The sequence below is a fragment of the Musca domestica genome, unplaced genomic scaffold, assembly GCF_030504385.1.
Source record: "Musca domestica strain aabys unplaced genomic scaffold, Musca_domestica.polishedcontigs.V.1.1 22, whole genome shotgun sequence".
In the NCBI taxonomy this organism is placed as follows: Eukaryota; Metazoa; Arthropoda; class Insecta; order Diptera; family Muscidae; genus Musca; species Musca domestica.
The window spans coordinates 12245202-12267482 of NW_026712262.1; the positions used below are offsets into that span (position 1 = coordinate 12245202).

A 22281-nucleotide genomic window follows, 5' to 3' on the forward strand; every position below is an offset into this window, starting at 1 on the left:
GAATGAAATCGAATAATATCGCGTCTTATGAGCTTCATGGATATTCAAAATGTTGACCCTTTGTGGGGATGATACCAGAGGTAGTGGAGCGATATATTCCATATTCACAGCAGAGCGTGGATTAATAAAAATATTCTGATCTGTGTAATTTGAACACAATCGGAAAATTTCATCACATTTTATAAGAGTTATAATTATTCAAAATTTTTACCCTTTGTGGGGGAGGTACTTGTTGGAATGGACCACTGGAGCACTGACCGAATAAGGATAACTGTCGAATATGTGATGAACTTAACATGAAAATAAAATTCGATGAAGACGAAAATACAAATTTAATTTGGCAAAAGGAACTTCACTTAAAAGCAGCACAGCTAGCTCGAGACTCACTGAATACAGAAGTGCCATCTGATGAGCACTATTTCTGTACTTTCGACATTCAAAAAGCATTGCCTTTTCCAAAGCTATCAACATCAGTTGCTTATTACAAGCGAAACATCAACTATATTTTGTCATAAAATGAACAATTTATTTTTTTTTTTTTGACTTGGTTCGCTTTAACTGTAAAACCTTCAAATTTTATTCAGAGTAATAACGAACCAAAGCAGGTTTTTTGTTTTTGAATATTTTTTTTTAGTAATATATTTAAATTATTTTTCTTTTAACTTTATATCATTAGTTAATTTTGAATATAGACTTTTACATTTTCTTTTGGTAGACTAAAATATTGCTTCCAGAAATTAATTGCAGTACATTTACTTTACCTCTAAATATCTTGGAATTATGTTTTTATGACTTAGTTCGGTATAGCTGTGAGCCCTTCATATGGCAACCCTCATTAAGCAACATGAATGCTGTTGTAACTTCTTTCTTTTCTCTTGCATTCATTCTCTCGTAAAACTTCAGTGTGTAAAGAAGCATAAAATATTACTTTTAATTTCAATAAATCTTTGGATATATTTAAAGAATAAAAACAAAGTTTTATCATTGACAATGCAGTTAAAATATTTAGTCAACACCGCTGTCAATGTTGTCATTCGAAACACGTGTCTGATAAAAGGAGGGCCAGAAGAGAATGGCAGAAGCACCGCTCACCTAGGTTTCGGGAAAACTAAAATAATGTAAAAAACTCTTAAAACAAGCACTCAGATGAAGAAGATGAAATGAAGAGCGAAACTTAAAAATATTCCTAAATAACCTGGATCCCACAGAGAGAACGGACTACAGCTTATGGAAAGCCACAAAACACTTGAATAGACATATCGCCCACGAATCTCCAATTCGCCTTGAAAATGGGACTTGGGCAATAACTACAGAAGAAAAAGTAAACGCATTTGCCAAACACCTTGAATCTGTATTTACCCCAAATCCCGGACCATCGACAGTTGTTCAACCTCTAATTGACGACATTGTACCGAATCCAATACGATTTTCTCTAAAAGAAATCGAAAGTTCTATAGCCTCTATGAAACTAAAAAAATCCCCGGGTAAAGATAGAATTACTCCAAACATGATCAAGAAATTACCAACACCGGCCGTTAAACTATTGTAATTTATATTTAACAGCATTCTTTGAGTAGGGTCCTTCCCCTCTGTATGGAAAGAATCTGAAATAGTAATGATTTCGAAACCCAGCGAGTCCACTTCTTCGTCGTCCTCATCAGAGACGTCGTCGGAGTATGGCACTCCACTGCAATCTCCAGAACAGCAACCAACACCGCAGCACCTAACGCCACATGTTGCTGTTCCAACTCCGGATTGTGCATCATTCTTGCTTGCGTTATTTGCCTGATATTAGCCCATTATTGGTAGGCAACAACCCCCTGGTACTTGGGGATTTTAATGCACACCATGAGTTGTGGCATTCCGTCCTAGGTAATGACCAGAGGGGATCTGCGCTGGCAAGCGAAGAGTACTACGTCGTATCAGATCTCTTCCCGCCGAGGAGGAACCACCACAGGGTGATGTTGCAAATGTCATCCGTAACGCTAAGTCATCCAAAGCGTTGGGACCGGACGGAATCTCAATGGTAATGTTGAAGCAGCTGGATACGCCGGGAGACGAGTACTTCACGAAAGTTCTCAATTTGTCGCTAGCCACCCACATAGTGCTCAAAACCTGGAAAATGGTCCGGGTGGTCCCGCTACTGAAACCAGGCAGGGATGCCAGTAAAGGCGAATCGTACAGGCTGATTTCGCTTTTATCGCCAGTAGCTAAGACTCTTGAGGCTTTACCCCTCCCCAGCATTAGAGGAATCTATAGAGTTACCAACCACCAGCACGGATTCCGTCCACAACATACACGCCATTTCCACACATATTAGTAGAGGACTGAACCAGAACAGACCGTGTGATAGAACAGTGTTGGTAGCCCTGGACTTATCAAAGGCATTTGATACGGTCAATCATGCCACACTGTTTGAGGACGTGCAGAGAACTACCCTCCGGCCAAGTTTGAAACGTTGGATAATCAACAATATGTGTGGACACCAGTCGTACGTGGAATTCCAGAACAAGAAGTCCAAAGCCCGTAGAGTGAAACAGGGAGTTCCCCAAGGTGGGGTGATATCTCCGGAACTGTTTAACCTCTACCTTTCCGGAATTCCTCGCCCTCCAGACGGCATTGAGATCGTAACGTATGCGGATGATTGTACGATCATGGCGTCGGACCCAGTGGTCGATGACATATGCGAAAGGCTGAACCCCTATCTCGCGGAACTTGCCGCATACTTCCACACGAGGAATATGAAAATATCCGCCACGAAATCAGCGGCCACAGTCTTTACACCATGGTCTGCGGAGATGAGAACACAGCTAAATGTTCAGGTCGAGGGGAATCTAATACCGACCACGAACTGCCCCAAGATTCTTGGGGTCACGTTCAACAGCATATTCAAGCCGTTCGTGCAAGCACAGCTATCTGCGACAAGATGAAAAGTAGGAACAAGGTCCTCAAGGCGCCAGCCGGCAGCTTTTGGGGTGCGGACAAAGAAACCTTGTTGACCTCTTATAACGCGATATGTCGGTCTGTGGTCAGCTATGCGGCTCCAGTGTGGACTGCGAATACTAGTGCTACTCAGTGAAAGCATATCCAGACCTGCCAGAACGCTGCTCTGAGAACTGCGACAGGGTGCCTTCTCATGACACCAGTGGACCATCTACATGAGGAGGCGAAAGTCCTTCCCTTACGTCAGCATAATCATATGCTTTCGTTGCAGTACCTGCTTGGGTGTTACCGTGAGAGCCATCCCAACCATCATATGGTGGATTAATCTCCCCCACCCGGACATACATGATCTAGAGAGGGAGGTCCAGCGCTACAAGAGAGAACCTCTAGATCAAGAAGCCTATCAGGCAGGTCTGAGTGGCATTCACACCGATGCAGTCGCGGATGCTATTAGCAGTTACAAAGTGAATGCCGTCCTCGGAGTCCACCCCCCATCCATTGCAGCTGAAGAACGTCAGCTGCCTAGACAAACCAGGGTAGTTTCGGCGCAATTACGTTCAGGATGGTGTAGTCGTCTCAATTCGTATTGGGCACGAATTGATGAAGATGTGCGTGACTCCTGCCCGGCGTGCGATACAGGTCCGCACAATACGCTACACCTCTTTAATTGCACAGCCAAACCTACCCAACTCACTCCAGAAGATCTCTGGCTACAGCCCGTTAATGTAACAGAATTTCTTAACCTGGAGCTGGAACCAGATTAGCAGAACGCAAACACATGCATTTACTACTGCTACAACAACGATACCGGATTGACCCAAAACAACAATATCACAATTTTGGTATGTATGCTTGCTCGGGATTATTTCGCCAACAATTGTCCGTGCTGGGATTGAAGAAAACCGTGGACTAAGGTTTTCTACGGTTTGTCAAAACATTATTCACAATAGATCAGTCTCGGTGCGATAAAATGGGTGCATTTTATGAACTGTTCCGGTCTAATTCGGTTGCGAGATTGGGGCGATAGGGACTATGTTACGTCGTGCTGTAACAACATAGTCCCCAGCGAGTCCGAGTCTTCTTCGCCAACTTTCAGTCGTCGTCAGAGTATTGAACTCTCCCGCAGTCTCCTGAACAGCAACCAATGCAGCAAAAATAATTCAAATTCAGATAGCGTTGTTACCCGAAGTAGCCCAGATGCAGAACCAGTGTTGTTGTGTTTCGAGTTTAAAGGAAAAAATGTGACTTGTTGTTGGGTGTGGTACCAGTGAAGCATTATGGTGTAAACTGTGTGGTTCAATTATATGCCTTGTTGGATGAAGTTTCGTTGGTTACTATGATCGATAGTTCGTTCGTTCGAGACAACTTGGAATTTTGAGTTGGTATGGGGGAAAGTCGTCACAGGAAAGTGGTAATTGATTTTCATGTGAGTGGTGAAAAGGGAGAAAATATGCTTTAAAAATGTTTATGGTGTTCCAAATTTCAAGTTTGTCATCCAAAGTGTGCTAAATAAGAGTATTTATGTTCCAGTCCAGTCATACAGCAATGTTACGCATAAGTTGCGCATCGGATTTGATCATCACAACTTGGGTTTTCGTCTTGTTAGTATTGAGATAGAAGCTATGAGATATCCTCGCAAGTTTGTGAAATACACCAGTCAGCTGGTTTCGAATTGCGATTTTTTCTTCGAATTCAAAAAAGGTGGTTGTCCTCCAGAGCCACAACCACCTTTTTTGAATTCGAAGTAAAAAATCGCAATTCGAAACCAGCTGACTGGTGTATTTCACAAACTTAACTCAACTAGGTAGGGTATTTTTGAGATGGAGGGATATTGTGTGATGGTTCAGCTGAAGTGCAGTTTTCCTCAGAAAAGATTCTAGGTATGTACTGGCATCCTGGTGACGACACATTTAAGTTTGAGTTAAAGTTTCATCGAGTGAATCCGCACATCATAAGTGGAGAAAGGTATCCCACAAAGCGAGAATTGTTATTTGTTGTTATGTCGGTATACGATCCTCTGGGCCCGTTAAGTCACTTCGTGGTAACTGCTAAATTGTTGGTGCGTGAAGTCTGGAGCTTAGATTATAGTGGATTGTAGATATTTCCCAATATATTGCATGACATGTGCTTAGATATTACTTCAGAATTTTTATGCCCGAATCAATAAAATTGCTCATTTTCGATGATGGGGTGAAATGGTGAGATTGAGGTGTCATTTATAACACCCAAAACCAATGCTTGATTTGCAGACTGCCGTCGATTTGCTGGAGTAATTCAACAACTGTCATCAATTGGATAAATTCCAACAACATTTAGTTAGATAGATTTCATGGATGGCCCGATACGATTTTAACTTCCTGTGATAAGTCTTGTGAAGAGCTTCGGCCCAAACATGTGCTACTGTTCAGTAAAAATGTTGTTATTTTAAACGTTTTTCATCCTTTCTCAGAATCTATAACATGGAAGGGTGTGAAAGTTGTTTGACGGTCGCTGAATTAAAGGATGTCGAAACTGTACTTTGCTGCCTGTCTCAACGTGAAACGTAAATTCAGTACACTCTTACAACACAAACCAAGATAATAATAAGCCAACAAACGAAAACGCAGCAAAAGAATCATAATTAAACAAATTTTCATCATTTTTTTCATCAAAATTCATCAAATTTGGAAAAGATCTCAAAAAATGCGAATACATCGACTTCATCAAGTAACCCAGCCAAGATTACGTCTAGGAGACCTGAAATTGTAGATATGGACAACGTTTCAATGTCTCCAGACATACTTTAACACTATGCAATATCTTATTATTAACATTTCTAATTATTATTTTTTTTCTCTGGATCTGAATTCGAACATCATAATTCTGCAATGGAACATGCAAGGTTTTATTTGCCATAAATTTACTTTACAAATAATTATTGCGTTGCACAAACGAAGCGTTATAGTTTTAAAAGAGACCCACATCACTGACCAAAATATGCATCTATTATTTCTTCCAAGTTACAAAGTTTATCATCACAACAAAAACTATAACTACTCCAAGTCTGGAATAGCTATTTTTGTTAAAAATAATATTTATGTTACCAACGAGACCATTTCATCTGGAAACCTATTATTTCAGTCAATAACATTGGACCATGAGTATCCTCTTCACATAATAAATATCTATAAAGAGTATGACATAGCTATTTCGCCAGATATAGTTAATTCTATTAACATACCATCTATGTGTCACACCCTTTTACTGGGTGATTGAACGTCCAGAACAAGTCTGGAATAGCTATTTTTGTCAAAAATAATATTAATGTTACCAACGACAGTATTTCATCTGGAAACGGCTTCTCCGAAAATCAGCTAATGAATCGATTCCAATTAGTCGCCGACCAAAATATAAAATAAGGCCAATATGGTTTAATAATGAATTGTCAAGGTTTATTCGCATTAGATAAAGAGCATGGAGAATATTCAGAAGAGTTAGGAATGCTGAAAATGGTCTATATTACAGAAGAGTGTGTGTGTGTTAATTACACGCGAATGTAAATAAGCTAAAATATTGACATGGAACAGATTTATAGACTTTCTTGGTCCAAATATGGATGTTCGTTGTTTAAGTATGAAGATAAACATCTTAGGAGATCCAAAATTTGAAAGATTTTCTAGCATTCACGTTAATAATAAAAATCTCACCCACCCCAAAGATATTGCCAATGCGTTCGCCTCTTTTTGGAGCTCCATAAGCTCGGATGAATCGCGTTTGACCCTTTCATTTGCTTATTAAAGCATTCCTTTGCTCATTCTAAAACAAGGAAAAAATCCAAATTCTTTACAGGGCTATAAACCCATATCTTTACTTCTTTGAAAGATTTTTGAAAAACTTTTGGCAAGGCGTTTATTACATTACAGCCAAATTCGTTTCTCCACAATCCAACATGTCTTCATCCACATCACGGTGAACATACACTGTGTCACAACCTGGAGTGTACATAACGTAAAAATATAAGCCGCATAAAACACAGCTTGGTTATCTCAGCGGATTTAGAAAAGGCATTTGGCCGTGTAGTATACACCAGTATACTCACCGAACTCCATAATTGGGGAGTTCAGGGTCAAATCATCGCATTAATACGATCTTTTTTTTTTATCATTTCGACGTATGCTAGTAAGAGTCGATTGCTATTTTTCTAATTCTTTGCCTTTGGATAATGGTGTACCCCAGGGTTCGCTATCTCAGTTATACTTTACAATATATACATAAATTCTTTATGCAGGGCGCTTGAAAACGTATTTGCAATTTTATCAGGCTTCCCACAAGACGGGGAAGTAAATTTAAATATCTTTAACCGTTCAGTACAATGTTAGGCTAGAGATGTAGGAGCCGTGATCCCTTCTAATAAAATAGACCTTCTTTACATATGTCGCAGGAGAAAATGTCAACTTAATTCAATATGCCTCGATCAAAACACTATCAACATTCATCATCGAATGAGAATTTTGGGACTGTCATTCAGCAGAAATTTGTTATGGAATGACCTTACAAAATGTTACAAGCCAATTTAGGAAAGAGCAACAACCTACTTTGGTTGATTTCTTCTAAAACAAAAGGACCTTACATTGATACATTAATTAACATAACATATGTAAATCTTTAGTGTATGGGACAATTGCTCATTGCATTACAATCTATGGATTCACATCCAAAGCAAATATTTTGAAACTGAATGTTGCCATAAACAAATGTTTTAGAACTGCCACAGGGCTTCTTCATTCTACACCTCAAGAAGCACTTTATATAGAGAGAAATTACATATTTTGGAACAATTCTCTTTACGTAATCATGGGCTCCATAAAACATTTTGGAGATATGATAAGGCAAACAATAATTCATGTATAAACTCTAATGGCTAAATCTTGACACTTTTTTCAAACTTGGAAATACCTCTGCCTTCCAAACCTAGCGCAAATCTTATATCCAGCAGTAATTTCGTTTCAATTAACACTACTTTATCTTCACACTTAAAAACTCACACCAGTGAAGAGCGCTATAAACAACTCTTTCTGCCTTAAGCCCGGACACGATCCTTTACACAGACGGTTCCTCAAATGGATATTCTACATCATATGTAGTAATCAAGCAATTGACAACGAACAATTTCTCAACGATTTGCAAAACAAGATTGCCAAGCAATACTGGTATATTCACAGCAGAGCTGAGTGCTGTAAAACCCGCCATAATCCACGCCAAACACTATATAAAGACGTTAATTGGTATCGATAATTTGAGTGTCGCCAAGGCACTTCAACACAACAAAGGAGGAATCTACACTGATATGGTGACGATCCCAAACACTATGAGATTGTAGTTTTATGGATACCATCACATTCAGGTATTAAGGGAAATGATTTGAATGATAAGATGGCAATAGAAGCATTGGTTATGATTTCTATAGCAGAAATTCCCTGTTTTCATTTCACCTTACTGCATCTTTATAAAACAAAACTACGCGGGAGTAATTCAATTATGTGGCAATCTTCGTCCAATTTTCTTAAACGAGATAATTCAACAATTCCAAGGATTAGCTATAATCCTGATTTATCTAGATCCGATTGTATTTTCCTAGCCCTACTCGGGTTAGTAAATGCTTATTTAACACTACGGCGCCTCCCTTCAATATTTTGTAAATGTTATTTTATAAAATATTTTGTAAATAAATAATTTAAAAAAATGTTCCAATTTTTCGTCATCTTCCCCGTATGCCCTGCATATGATGTTATCTTATCTTGTACAGATGAACTTTTAGGCCCAGGTGCCCCATAAGGATGCCTGTTACCTCCCTGATCTCCTTCTTACCTTTAATAAAAAGGATCGCCCCATAGGATTTTGGCGATATTCCCTACGCCCTCATTGTTCCATAGGGATCTGTGGGTGTTTTTTGCCAATGTCTTTAGCACCACAAGTTACGCATTTAAAGGCAATGGATTGTCTACGTTTATTGTTGCTAATACCCTGACTTTTTTAGCGTCACCTCTAAGTTCCGTATGATCTGGTACCCATATAAAGCGTACTAAGCCGTGTTGAGAGTAGTTGTTGATTGAAACTATACATTCCGTTTTTGGAGTTACTGTTTTGGATGTTATAGCTTTGATAGTTGTCTTACTGTCCGTTATGACGTTAACGGTAGCCGATCTCGTGTTAGCATTAAGCCAGTTCCATCCGGACATCCGCTTGAAGGATCATATAGTGATCGGGCGGGCAAGCGGAAAGATATTTCGGTATTTGGTCCTTCAATAGAACGTCCCAGTACCGCTCTGCACTGAGCCGTGTGTATAACAACAGTTTCCAGTCGGCATTTGTGGTAGAAATCCGTCGATCCACGAGTCTCTGGTAGGGATTAATGATTCACAAGAGGCAGCTACAATTGTTTCAGATATCCGGTCCGGTACGAAGTTTTTTTTTTTTGCTTATCTACTCGTCCGTCGCCCTGAGCCATAAGGCCGCGACGGCCGCTTTATACCGAATCTGAATATCTATTGGGTGCACACAAAAATAATTGTCTCTAATACCCTAGTTGGTGTTGTCCTCAGATGCTTAAGCAGAACATTCGTTGGACTTCCTGTAGTATTTCGGACTATTGATGCGTATGTTAGAACAGGTCTATTTTCGCTTTTGTATAGCCAGTGTGTCATATTTGGATTGAAACGCCACGAAACCCCTTTTACACGTTGCCTAAAATCTATGAGCTTTGTTTGCTCTTTCTTGGATGTGGTCTCTTATGTTAACGTTCCTTATGTTAAGGTCAGTTTATCCATATCTTTACTTCCCGTTCTTTGAAAGATTTTTGAAAAACTTTTGACAAGGCGTTTATTACATTACAGCCAAATTCGTTTCTCCACAATCCAACATGTCTTCATCCACATCACGGTGAACATACACTGTGTCACAACCTGGAGTGTACATAACCTGAAAATATAAGCCGCATAAAACACAGCTTGGTTATCTCAGCGGATTTAGAAAAGGCATTTGGCCGTGTTGTATACACCAGTATACTCACCGAACTCCATAATTGGGGAGTTCAGGGTCAAATCATCGCATTAATACGATCTTTTTTTTTTATCATTTCGACGTATGCTAGTAAGAGTCGATTGCTATTTTTCTAATTCTTTGCCTTTGGATAATGGTGTACCCCAGGGTTCGCTATCTCAGTTATACTTTACAATATATACATAAATTCTTTATGCAGGGCGCTTGAAAACGTATTTGCAATTTTATCAGGCTTCCCACAAGACGGGGAAGTAAATTTAAATATCTTTAACCGTTCAGTACAATGTTAGGCTAGAGATGTAGGAGCCGTGATCCCTTCTAATAAAATAGACCTTCTTTACATATGTCGCAGGAGAAAATGTCAACTTAATTCAATATGCCTCGATCAAAACACTATCAACATTCATCATCGAATGAGAATTTTGGGACTGTCATTCAGCAGAAATTTGTTATGGAATGACCTTACAAAATGTTACAAGTCAAATTAGGAAAGAGCAACAACCTACTTTGGTTGATTTCTTCTAAAACAAAAGGACCTTACATTGATACATTAATTAACATAACATATGTAAATCTTTAGTGTATGGGACAATTGCTCATTGCATTACAATCTATGGATTCACATCCAAAGCAAATATTTTGAAACTGAATGTTGCCATAAACAAATGTTTTAGAACTGCCACAGGGCTTCTTCATTCTACACCTCAAGAAGCACTTTATATAGAGAGAAATTACATATTTTGGAACAATTCTCTTTACGTAATCATGGGCTCCATAAAACATTTTGGAGATATGATAACGCAAACAATAATTCATGTATAAACTCTAATGGCTAAATCTTGACACTTTTTTCAAACTTGGAAATACCTCTGCCTTCCAAACCTAGCGCAAATCTTATATCCAGCAGTAATTTCGTTTCAATTAACACTACTTTATCTTCACACTTAAAAACTCACACCAGTGAAGAGCGCTATAAACAACTCTTTCTGCCTTAAGCCCGGACACGATCCTTTACACAGACGGTTCCTCAAATGGATATTCTACATCATATGTAGTAATCAAGCAATTGACAACGAACAATTTCTCAACGATTTGCAAAACAAGATTGCCAAGCAATACTGGTATATTCACAGCAGAGCTGAGTGCTGTAAAACCCGCCATAATCCACGCCAAACACTATATAAAGACGTTAATTGGTATCGATAATTTGAGTGTCGCCAAGGCCCTTCAACACAACAAAGGAGGAATCTACACTGATATGGTGACGATCCCAAACACTATGAGATTGTAGTTTTATGGATACCATCACATTCAGGTATTAAGGGAAATGATTTGAATGATAAGATGGCAATAGAAGCATTGGTTATGATTTCTATAGCAGAAATTCCCTGTTTTCATTTCACCTTACTGCATCTTTATAAAACAAAACTACGCGGGAGTAATTCAATTATGTGGCAATCTTCGTCCAATTTTCTTAAACGAGATAATTCAACAATTCCAAGGATTAGCTATAATCCTGATTTATCTAGATCCGATTGTATTTTCCTAGCCCTACTCGGGTTAGTAAATGCTTATTTAACACTACGGCGCCTCCCTTCAATATTTTGTAAATGTTATTTTATAAAATATTTTGTAAATAAATAATTTAAAAAAATGTTCCAATTTTTCGTCATCTTCCCCGTATGCCCTGCATATGATGTTATCTTATCTTGTGCAGATGAACTTTTAGGCCCAGGTGCCCCATAAGGATGCCTGTTACCTCCCTGATCTCCTTCTTACCTAGTAATAAAAAGGATCGCCCCATAGGATTTTGGCGATATTCCCTACGCCCTCATTGTTCCATAGGGATCTGTGGGTGTTTTTTGCCAATGTCTTTAGCACCACAAGTTACGCATTTAAAGGCAATGGATTGTCTACGTTTATTGTTGCTAATACCCTGACTTTTTTAGCGTCACCTCTAAGTTCCGTATGATCTGGTACCCATATAAAGCGTACTAAGCCGTGTTGAGAGTAGTTGTTGATTGAAACTATACATTCCGTTTTTGGAGTTACTGTTTTGGATGTTATAGCTTTGATAGTTGTCTTACTGTCCGTTATGACGTTAACGGTAGCCGATCTCGTGTTAGCATTAAGCCAGTTCCATCCGGACATCCGCTTGAAGGATCATATAGTGATCGGGCGGGCAAGCGGAAAGATATTTCGGTATTTGGTCCTTCAATAGAACGTCCCAGTACCGCTCTGCACTGAGCCGTGTGTATAACAACAGTTTCCAGTCGGCATTTGTGGTAGAAATCCGTCGATCCACGAGTCTCTGGTAGGGATTAATGATTCACAAGAGGCAGCTACAATTGTTTCAGATATCCGGTCCGGTACGAAGTTTTTTTTTTTTGCTTATCTACTCGTCCGTCGCCCTGAGCCATAAGGCCGCGACGGCCGCTTTATACCGAATCTGAATATCTATTGGGTGCACACAAAAATAATTGTCTCTAATACCCTAGTTGGTGTTGTCCTCAGATGCTTAAGCAGAACATTCGTTGGACTTCCTGTAGTATTTCGGACTATTGATGCGTATGTTAGAACAGGTCTATTTTCGCTTTTGTATAGCCAGTGTGTCATATTTGGATTGAAACGCCACGAAACCCCTTTTACACGTTGCCTAAAATCTATGAGCTTTGTTTGCTCTTTCTTGGATGTGGTCTCTTATGTTAACGTTCCTTATGTTAAGGTCAGTTTATCCATATCTTTACTTCCCGTTCTTTGAAAGATTTTTGAAAAACTTTTGACAAGGCGTTTATTACATTACAGCCAAATTCGTTTCTCCACAATCCAACATGTCTTCATCCACATCACGGTGAACATACACTGTGTCACAACCTGGAGTGTACATAACCTGAAAATATAAGCCGCATAAAACACAGCTTGGTTATCTCAGCGGATTTAGAAAAGGCATTTGGCCGTGTTGTATACACCAGTATACTCACCGAACTCCATAATTGGGGAGTTCAGGGTCAAATCATCGCATTAATACGATCTTTTTTTTTTATCATTTCGACGTATGCTAGTAAGAGTCGATTGCTATTTTTCTAATTCTTTGCCTTTGGATAATGGTGTACCCCAGGGTTCGCTATCTCAGTTATACTTTACAATATATACATAAATTCTTTATGCAGGGCGCTTGAAAACGTATTTGCAATTTTATCAGGCTTCCCACAAGACGGGGAAGTAAATTTAAATATCTTTAACCGTTCAGTACAATGTTAGGCTAGAGATGTAGGAGCCGTGATCCCTTCTAATAAAATAGACCTTCTTTACATATGTCGCAGGAGAAAATGTCAACTTAATTCAATATGCCTCGATCAAAACACTATCAACATTCATCATCGAATGAGAATTTTGGGACTGTCATTCAGCAGAAATTTGTTATGGAATGACCTTACAAAATGTTACAAGTCAAATTAGGAAAGAGCAACAACCTACTTTGGTTGATTTCTTCTAAAACAAAAGGACCTTACATTGATACATTAATTAACATAACATATGTAAATCTTTAGTGTATGGGACAATTGCTCATTGCATTACAATCTATGGATTCACATCCAAAGCAAATATTTTGAAACTGAATGTTGCCATAAACAAATGTTTTAGAACTGCCACAGGGCTTCTTCATTCTACACCTCAAGAAGCACTTTATATAGAGAGAAATTACATATTTTGGAACAATTCTCTTTACGTAATCATGGGCTCCATAAAACATTTTGGAGATATGATAACGCAAACAATAATTCATGTATAAACTCTAATGGCTAAATCTTGACACTTTTTTCAAACTTGGAAATACCTCTGCCTTCCAAACCTAGCGCAAATCTTATATCCAGCAGTAATTTCGTTTCAATTAACACTACTTTATCTTCACACTTAAAAACTCACACCAGTGAAGAGCGCTATAAACAACTCTTTCTGCCTTAAGCCCGGACACGATCCTTTACACAGACGGTTCCTCAAATGGATATTCTACATCATATGTAGTAATCAAGCAATTGACAACGAACAATTTCTCAACGATTTGCAAAACAAGATTGCCAAGCAATACTGGTATATTCACAGCAGAGCTGAGTGCTGTAAAACCCGCCATAATCCACGCCAAACACTATATAAAGACGTTAATTGGTATCGATAATTTGAGTGTCGCCAAGGCCCTTCAACACAACAAAGGAGGAATCTACACTGATATGGTGACGATCCCAAACACTATGAGATTGTAGTTTTATGGATACCATCACATTCAGGTATTAAGGGAAATGATTTGAATGATAAGATGGCAATAGAAGCATTGGTTATGATTTCTATAGCAGAAATTCCCTGTTTTCATTTCACCTTACTGCATCTTTATAAAACAAAACTACGCGGGAGTAATTCAATTATGTGGCAATCTTCGTCCAATTTTCTTAAACGAGATAATTCAACAATTCCAAGGATTAGCTATAATCCTGATTTATCTAGATCCGATTGTATTTTCCTAGCCCTACTCGGGTTAGTAAATGCTTATTTAACACTACGGCGCCTCCCTTCAATATTTTGTAAATGTTATTTTATAAAATATTTTGTAAATAAATAATTTAAAAAAATGTTCCAATTTTTCGTCATCTTCCCCGTATGCCCTGCATATGATGTTATCTTATCTTGTGCAGATGAACTTTTAGGCCCAGGTGCCCCATAAGGATGCCTGTTACCTCCCTGATCTCCTTCTTACCTAGTAATAAAAAGGATCGCCCCATAGGATTTTGGCGATATTCCCTACGCCCTCATTGTTCCATAGGGATCTGTGGGTGTTTTTTGCCAATGTCTTTAGCACCACAAGTTACGCATTTAAAGGCAATGGATTGTCTACGTTTATTGTTGCTAATACCCTGACTTTTTCACCTCTAAGTTCCGTATGATCTGGTACCCATATAAAGCGTACTAAGCCGTGTTGAGAGTAGTTGTTGATTGAAACTATACATTCCGTTTTTGGAGTTACTGTTTTGGATGTTATAGCTTTGATAGTTGTCTTACTGTCCGTTATGACGTTAACGGTAGCCGATCTCGTGTTAGCATTAAGCCAGTTCCATCCGGACATCCGCTTGAAGGATCATATAGTGATCGGGCGGGCAAGCGGAAAGATATTTCGGTATTTGGTCCTTCAATAGAACGTCCCAGTACCGCTCTGCACTGAGCCGTGTGTATAACAACAGTTTCCAGTCGGCATTTGTGGTAGAAATCCGTCGATCCACGAGTCTCTGGTAGGGATTAATGTTTCACAAGAGGCAGCTACAATTGTTTCAGATATCCGGTCCGGTACGAAGTTTTTTTTTTGCTTATCTACTCGTCCGTCGCCCTGAGCCATAAGGCCGCGACGGCCGCTTTATACCGAATCTGAATATCTATTGGGTGCACACAAAAATAATTGTCTCTAATACCCTAGTTGGTGTTGTCCTCAGATGCTTAAGCAGAACATTCGTTGGACTTCCTGTAGTATTTCGGACTATTGATGCGTATGTTAGAACAGGTCTATTTTCGCTTTTGTATAGCCAGTGTGTCATATTTGGATTGAAACGCCACGAAACCCCTTTTACACGTTGCCTAAAATCTATGAGCTTTGTTTGCTCTTTCTTGGATGTGGTCTCTTATGTTAACGTTCCTTATGTTAAGGTCAGTTTATCCATATCTTTACTTCCCGTTCTTTGAAAGATTTTTGAAAAACTTTTGACAAGGCGTTTATTACATTACAGCCAAATTCGTTTCTCCACAATCCAACATGTCTTCATCCACATCACGGTGAACATACACTGTGTCACAACCTGGAGTGTACATAACCTGAAAATATAAGCCGCATAAAACACAGCTTGGTTATCTCAGCGGATTTAGAAAAGGCATTTGGCCGTGTTGTATACACCAGTATACTCACCGAACTCCATAATTCAGGGTCAAATCATCGCATTAATACGATCTTTTTTTATCATTTCGACGTATGCTACTAAGAGTCGATTGCTATTTTTCTAATTCTTTGCCTTTGGATAATGGTGTACCCCAGGGTTCGCCTATCTCAGTTATACATTACAATATATACATAAATTCTTTATGCAGGGCGCTTGAAAACGTATCAGGAATCGATTTTGTAGGAGTATACGCTGATAACATAATTGCAATTTCATCAGGCTTCCCACAAGACGAGGAAGTAAATTTAAATATTATTAACCGTTCAGTACAATGTTAGGCTAGAGGTGTAGGAGCCGTGATCCCTTCTAATAAAATAGGCCTTCTTTACATATGTCGCAGGAGAAAATGTCAACTTAATTCAATATGACTCGATCAAAACACTATCAACATTCATCATCGAATGAGAATTTTGGGACTGTCATTCAGCAGAAATTTGTTATGGAATGACCATACAAAATGTTACAAGTCAAATTAGGAAAGAGCAACGACCTACTTTGGTTGATTTCTTCTAAAACAAAAGGACCTTACATTGATACATTAATTATCATAACATATGTAAATCTTTAGTGTATGGGACAATTGCTCATTGCATTACAATCTATGGATTCACATTCAAAGCAAATATTTTGAAACTGAATGTTGCCATAAACAAATGTTTTAGAACTGCCACATGGCTTCTTCATTCTACACCTCAAGAAGCACTTTATATAGAGAGAAATTACATATTTTGGAACAATTCTCTTTACGTAATCATGGGCTCCATAAAACATTTTGGAGATATGATAACGCAAACAATAATTCATGTATAAACTCTATTGGCTAAATCTTGGCGCTTTTTTCAAACTTGGAAATACCTCTGCCTTCCAAACCTAGCGCAAATCTTATATGCAGCAATAGTTTCGTTTCAATTAACACTACTTTATCTTCACACTTAAAAACTCACACCAGTGAAGAGCGCTATAAACAACTCTTTCTGCCTTAAGCCCGGACACGATCCTTTACACAGACGGTTCCTCAAATGTATATTCTACATCATATGTAGTAATCAAGCAATTGACAACGAACAGTTTCTCAACGATTTGCAAAACAAGATTGCCAAGCAATACTGGTATATTCACAGCAGAGCTGAGTGCTTTAAAACCCGCCATAATCCACGCCAAACACTATATAAAGACGTTAATTGGTATCGACAATTTGAGTGTCGCCAAGGCCCTTCAACACAACAAAGGAGGAATCTACACTGATATGGTGACGATCCCAAACACTATGAGATTGTAGTTTTATGGATACCATCACATTCAGGTATTAAGGGAAGTGATTTGAATGATAAGATGGCAATAGAAGCATTGGTTATGATTTCTATAGCAGAAATTCCCTGTTTTCATTTCACCTTACTGCATCTTTATAAAACAAAACTACGCGGGAGTAAATCAATTATGTGGCAATCTTCGTCCACTTTTCTTAAACGAGATAATTCAACAATTCCAAGGATTAGCCATAATCCTGATTTATCTAGATCAGATTTTATTTTCGTAGCCCTACTCGGGTTAGTAAATGCTTATTTAACACTACGGCGACTTCCTTCAATATTTTGTAAGTGTTACTTTATAAAATATTTTGTAAATAAATAATTAAAAAATGTTGCGATTTTTCGTCATCTTCCCCGTATGCCCTGCATATGATGTTATCTTATCTTGTACAGATGAACTTTTAGGCCCAGGTGCCCCATAAGGATGCCTGTTACCTCCCTGATCTCCTTCTTACCTAGTAATAAAAAGGATCGCCCCATAGGATTTTGGCGATTTTCCCTACGCCCTCATTGTTCCATAGGGATCTGTGGGTGTTTTTTGCCAATGTCTTTAGCACTACAAGTTACGCATTTAACGGCACTGGATTGTCTACGTTGATTGTTGCTAATACCCTGACTTTTTTAGCGTCACCTCTAACTTCCGTATGATCTGGTACCCATATAAAGCGTACTAAGCCGTGTTGAGAGTAGTTGTTGATTGAAACTATACATTCCGTTTTTGGAGTTACTGTTTTGGATGTTATAGCTTTTATAGTTGTCTTACTGTCCGTTATGACGTTAACGGTAGCCGATCTCGTGTTAGCATTAAGCCAGTTCCATCCGGACATCCTCTTGAAGGATCGTATAGTGATCGGGCGGGCAAGCGGAGAGAGATTTCGGTATTTGGTTCTTCAATAGAACGTCCCAGTACCGCTCTGCACTGAGCCGTGTGTATAACAACAGTTTCCAGTCGGCATTTGTGGTAGAAATCCGTCGATCCACGAGTCTCTGGTAGGGATTAATGTTTCACAAGAGGCAGCTACAATTGTTTCAGATATCCGGTCCGGTACGAAGTTTTTTTTTTGCTTATCTACTCGTCCGTCGCCCTGAGCCATAAGGCCGCGACGGCCGCTTCATACCGAATCTGAATATCTATTGGGTGCACACAAAAAGAATTGTCTCTAATACCCTAGTTGGTGTTGTCCTCATTGAGCCGCAGATGCTTAAGCAGAACATTCGTTGGACTTCCTGTAGAACAGGTCTAATTTCGCTTTTGTATAGCCAGTGTGTCATATTTGGATTGAAACGCCACGAAACCCCTTTTACACGTTGCCTAACATCTATGAGCTTTGTTTGCTCTTTCTTGGATGTGGTCTCTTATGTTAACGTTCCTTATGTTAAGGTCAGTTTATCCATCTATTCCTTAGCATATGGTTTATCCAGTCCCTTAGGGCCCGGTCGACCTGAAAATTACCTGAGGATTAGATGAATGAATCTGTGCTGACGTTGTTGAACGCGCCTTCGATGTCAATGCATACTGCTAGTGTGTACATCTTTTTATCAAAGGTGCTCTCGATGTGGTGCACAACCTCGTATGAAAACCGCATTTTCCACTGAACGTAAATTTTATAACATTTTTAACATATCTTTCGAAGAATGTATTCCTAAAATCGAAAAAAAATGTTTATAGTGCGGTTGTAAGATTTAGAAGATTTTCCAAAAGAATTTTAGTTTTATGTAATTCTTTTGTTCCTCTTCTATTGAGCTTACGATCTCGTCACTTGGGTAAAAAATGTTTTTTGTCATAGAAGTTATTTTTTAAAATAACTTCTGGGGAGAATATCCCAGACAAGAAACAAGGGAACTGATGAGGATTGTTGGCTCTTTCCGAAACCTAGGTATTCCCTGCCTTACCCCCTGGTAAACATTACCATCGTTCTCCACTCATAAACAAACGTTGTTTTTATAAAAACAACAATAATGGGATTTTGCCTGACGATTTTGCAAAACAAAATACTATGGTATCCCAAACAAGCAAGCCAAACACTGTTCGAAAAAAAAAACTTCAAAAAAACTTTACTAAAAACTCTAAGGACAAACTTTTTCCAAAATATAAGAAATATGGGTCTGACAATTATTCAATTGCTAGATCAAGATATGCTACAGAAGCTCGTAGATCGTACAAAGATTATCTAAATACAGTTAAAAACAATTTAAAATGTAATTCAAAGTCCTTTTACGATTTTGTAAATTTAAAAAGAAAAACATCCTCCAAACTTTGTGTATTAAATGTTGATAATAATAAACATGTTCCCTATACTGAAAATGCTGAATGTTTTGCTAAGTTGTTCGCGTCTGTCTATTCTTATGTAAATAAATAAATTAATTTATGCATGTGTGTCTTCTTTTGAATATAAAAATTGTTGGGGAAATATTCAAAATCAGTTGATACATATTTCAACGTATGTGTGAAAAAAATTACACTTTTGTAGCAAAAAAAAAAACTAGAGAAATAAAAAAAATAATTTTGAAAAGGAATCTAGATCTTTCATTCAATTTTTGCGTTTTTTGTTTATATATTCAAAATAGATGCAACAAGTTGTTTAGTTTATTTGATAATAAACAATTAGTTGCATTTGTTTTATAGCAATTCTGACATACTATCCATACAGGTAGGCCCGTTACTTGCAAAATTTTCCAACAGCCTACCTTCTCTTCATTGTACTATACATGCATTCATACGCTTCAGATTTTACTGTCATAAAAATGTTTTAAAGAAATCGTAGTCGGCATTCCAAAGCAGGGGTAAAAATTCTTTGCCAAAGGGTTGGTAAAAGTGTAAATTTTTAATCAATGGGATAGTAAAAGTTAGATTTATATTTTTGGTAGAAATTTTTGTTATTTTACTTGGCCTTTAAAGCAAGCATAGTTTTTATGTGAGTTTTCAATTCATCATTCAATCAATGTAGTACCAACATGGCTAGGTATCCAAAAAAGTTGTAGGTTCTTTAGCACATTTTATTGATCAAGGGTAAAGTAGGATGCTTAACTTTAAAACTAACTGGTAGCACTAAAATTCACAGCTAATAGTTAAGGCTTTGTTTGGCTTTTAAAACTTTTAAAGCATATTGGTCTACGATGGATGATTTCTGGAGTGCAATTTTATTTGCGAGTGATGGTTGATATTACAGTTTAATTTACTAGCTTAATACTATGTGCATATATTCTCACTCGGATGCAAACATGGCAAAGTGACTTAATAAAATTGACATTTTGCTTAATATTGATGTTTTTACTAAGTTTGGGTGTTGATATAGGTGAATGTATTCGATGAAAGGAAATTGATGATTGATGATTTTGAGTCAAAGATTTTGTCAAAAGGTTTTCCTAGGACTTGAAATTTAACATTTATACAGTTGTGTTTCCTGCAAATACGTATTATTTCGAGTAGAATTATAAACGAGTACTATGAGTTCTACTTGGCATTTTCACAACTCAGACTATATATTGTACAGTGAAATTATAAGAAAATTTGCACCGAATTGGGAAAAAGTGCTAAATTGGTAAAAAATAATCACGGTTTTTTATTAACAATTATTTTTATGCTACATATTAAGTTTAAAATTTATTTTGTTCAGAGACACATAACCAGTTTGATCTGGAATTATTCTAACTTCGACACTTCCTAAAAATTAAGTATAATTAAGTATTAAGTATTTTCATAGGTTGGATAGGTATTTTCATAAGGTTTCAAACGATACCTATATTGTCTATATCGGTTAAGTAGATCCGGGTGCAGCCCAGTCCGCCCCCAAGAAAAAAAATAGTTTCGCGAAATCAGAGTAAGAATGCCCACCTCTGGAAAAAAAAATTCGAAAAAATCGAAAATTTTTACTAAACTAGAGTTGTTCCGGTTGGCGTGTACTTTCCTAGCACATTTGCTTCAACTAAGTGAGCCTGGTGGAAAACACATTTCTTGGTATTTCGTTTGGATAACTTAACCCACTTGCTGCGATGGTACCACTTTCAGTCATATGTATTCTCATTAAAGGAAAAAATATATGGGCCTAAAATGTTTAATAAAAAAATATAAAAGAAATGTATCCTCAACAAATGGGCTAAGATTATTTAGATCTCCTAAAGGTATTCTTTTTAACCTTTTACGGCATTTCTCATACGGCAGTAAATTTTTTAATCAATAAACCTGAACACCGAAATCATGCAAATTATACAATTTGAAATGTATATACAAGAATATTTTTAAATAATCAATACAATGTGAAATTCAATAATTTTACAATTACCTCAGACTCCTCGGCTTCTGAATCTATAAAGTCTGCCATTTTCAGTTAAATATCCACTTAACACGTGCCAATTTAATGTACAAATCTTGCTGTATAAATTTACTTAAAGCGAAAATAGAGAAAATAAAACAAAAATATTAAAAGTATTCAGTTGCAAAGTAACCGGTATTGATACTTACCTAATACGAAAAAAGTTCAATGTAAAACTGTGAGAAATGAAACACTGCGCTTTAGGTCATTTTTAGAGTCGCTTAATGCTAGGAACCAAGGTAGATCTAACAGGTAACCGCATCGGCGAATTGCTACAACAAAGCAACTTTTGTGGTCCCCTCAAATGTCAAAATTGGCATCTAAGGCGAAAAACATAGATTCGCCATGACATTTAAAGGTTGCGGCAAATTTGTTTCAACCAATCAGAAACGAGGTGTTTGTTTACATTTTATTTTGTGTGCCTCTCGTCGTAAACGAACGTCGCAATAAAAGTTTTTATTGTAAAACAAATAAGAGTAAAATAAGTATTAATTGTAGTATTGCGATATTTTTTAAACCAAGAAACTTATAATGACTATATTTTACTGGTTTAAACCGAAAGTTTTTCGGAACTGCAAATGACAAGAGTCGAATTCTTGCACTACTTCCCGTGATGTGCTTTGGGAATCTTAGATGTTGAGGCTAACTTAATTCTTAAAGCTGCACTCCATTCTAACCTCCTTCTTTCATTTTCTTTTAATT

General features: G+C 37.7%; 1 protein-coding gene across 1 annotated transcript in view; it reads right to left on the minus strand.

Annotated features, from left to right (window-relative positions):
• Positions 1 to 21706, minus strand: part of LOC101901381 (transcription elongation factor SPT6) — a 173731-nt gene extending 152025 nt beyond the window's left edge. The window contains exon 1 of the mRNA XM_059122916.1: positions 21550 to 21706. Within this exon, the coding sequence (XP_058978899.1) occupies positions 21550 to 21588 (39 nt within the window). The 5' untranslated portion in view covers positions 21589 to 21706. The remainder of the gene's footprint in view (positions 1 to 21549) is intronic.
• Between the last annotated feature and the right edge of the window lie 575 nt (positions 21707 to 22281).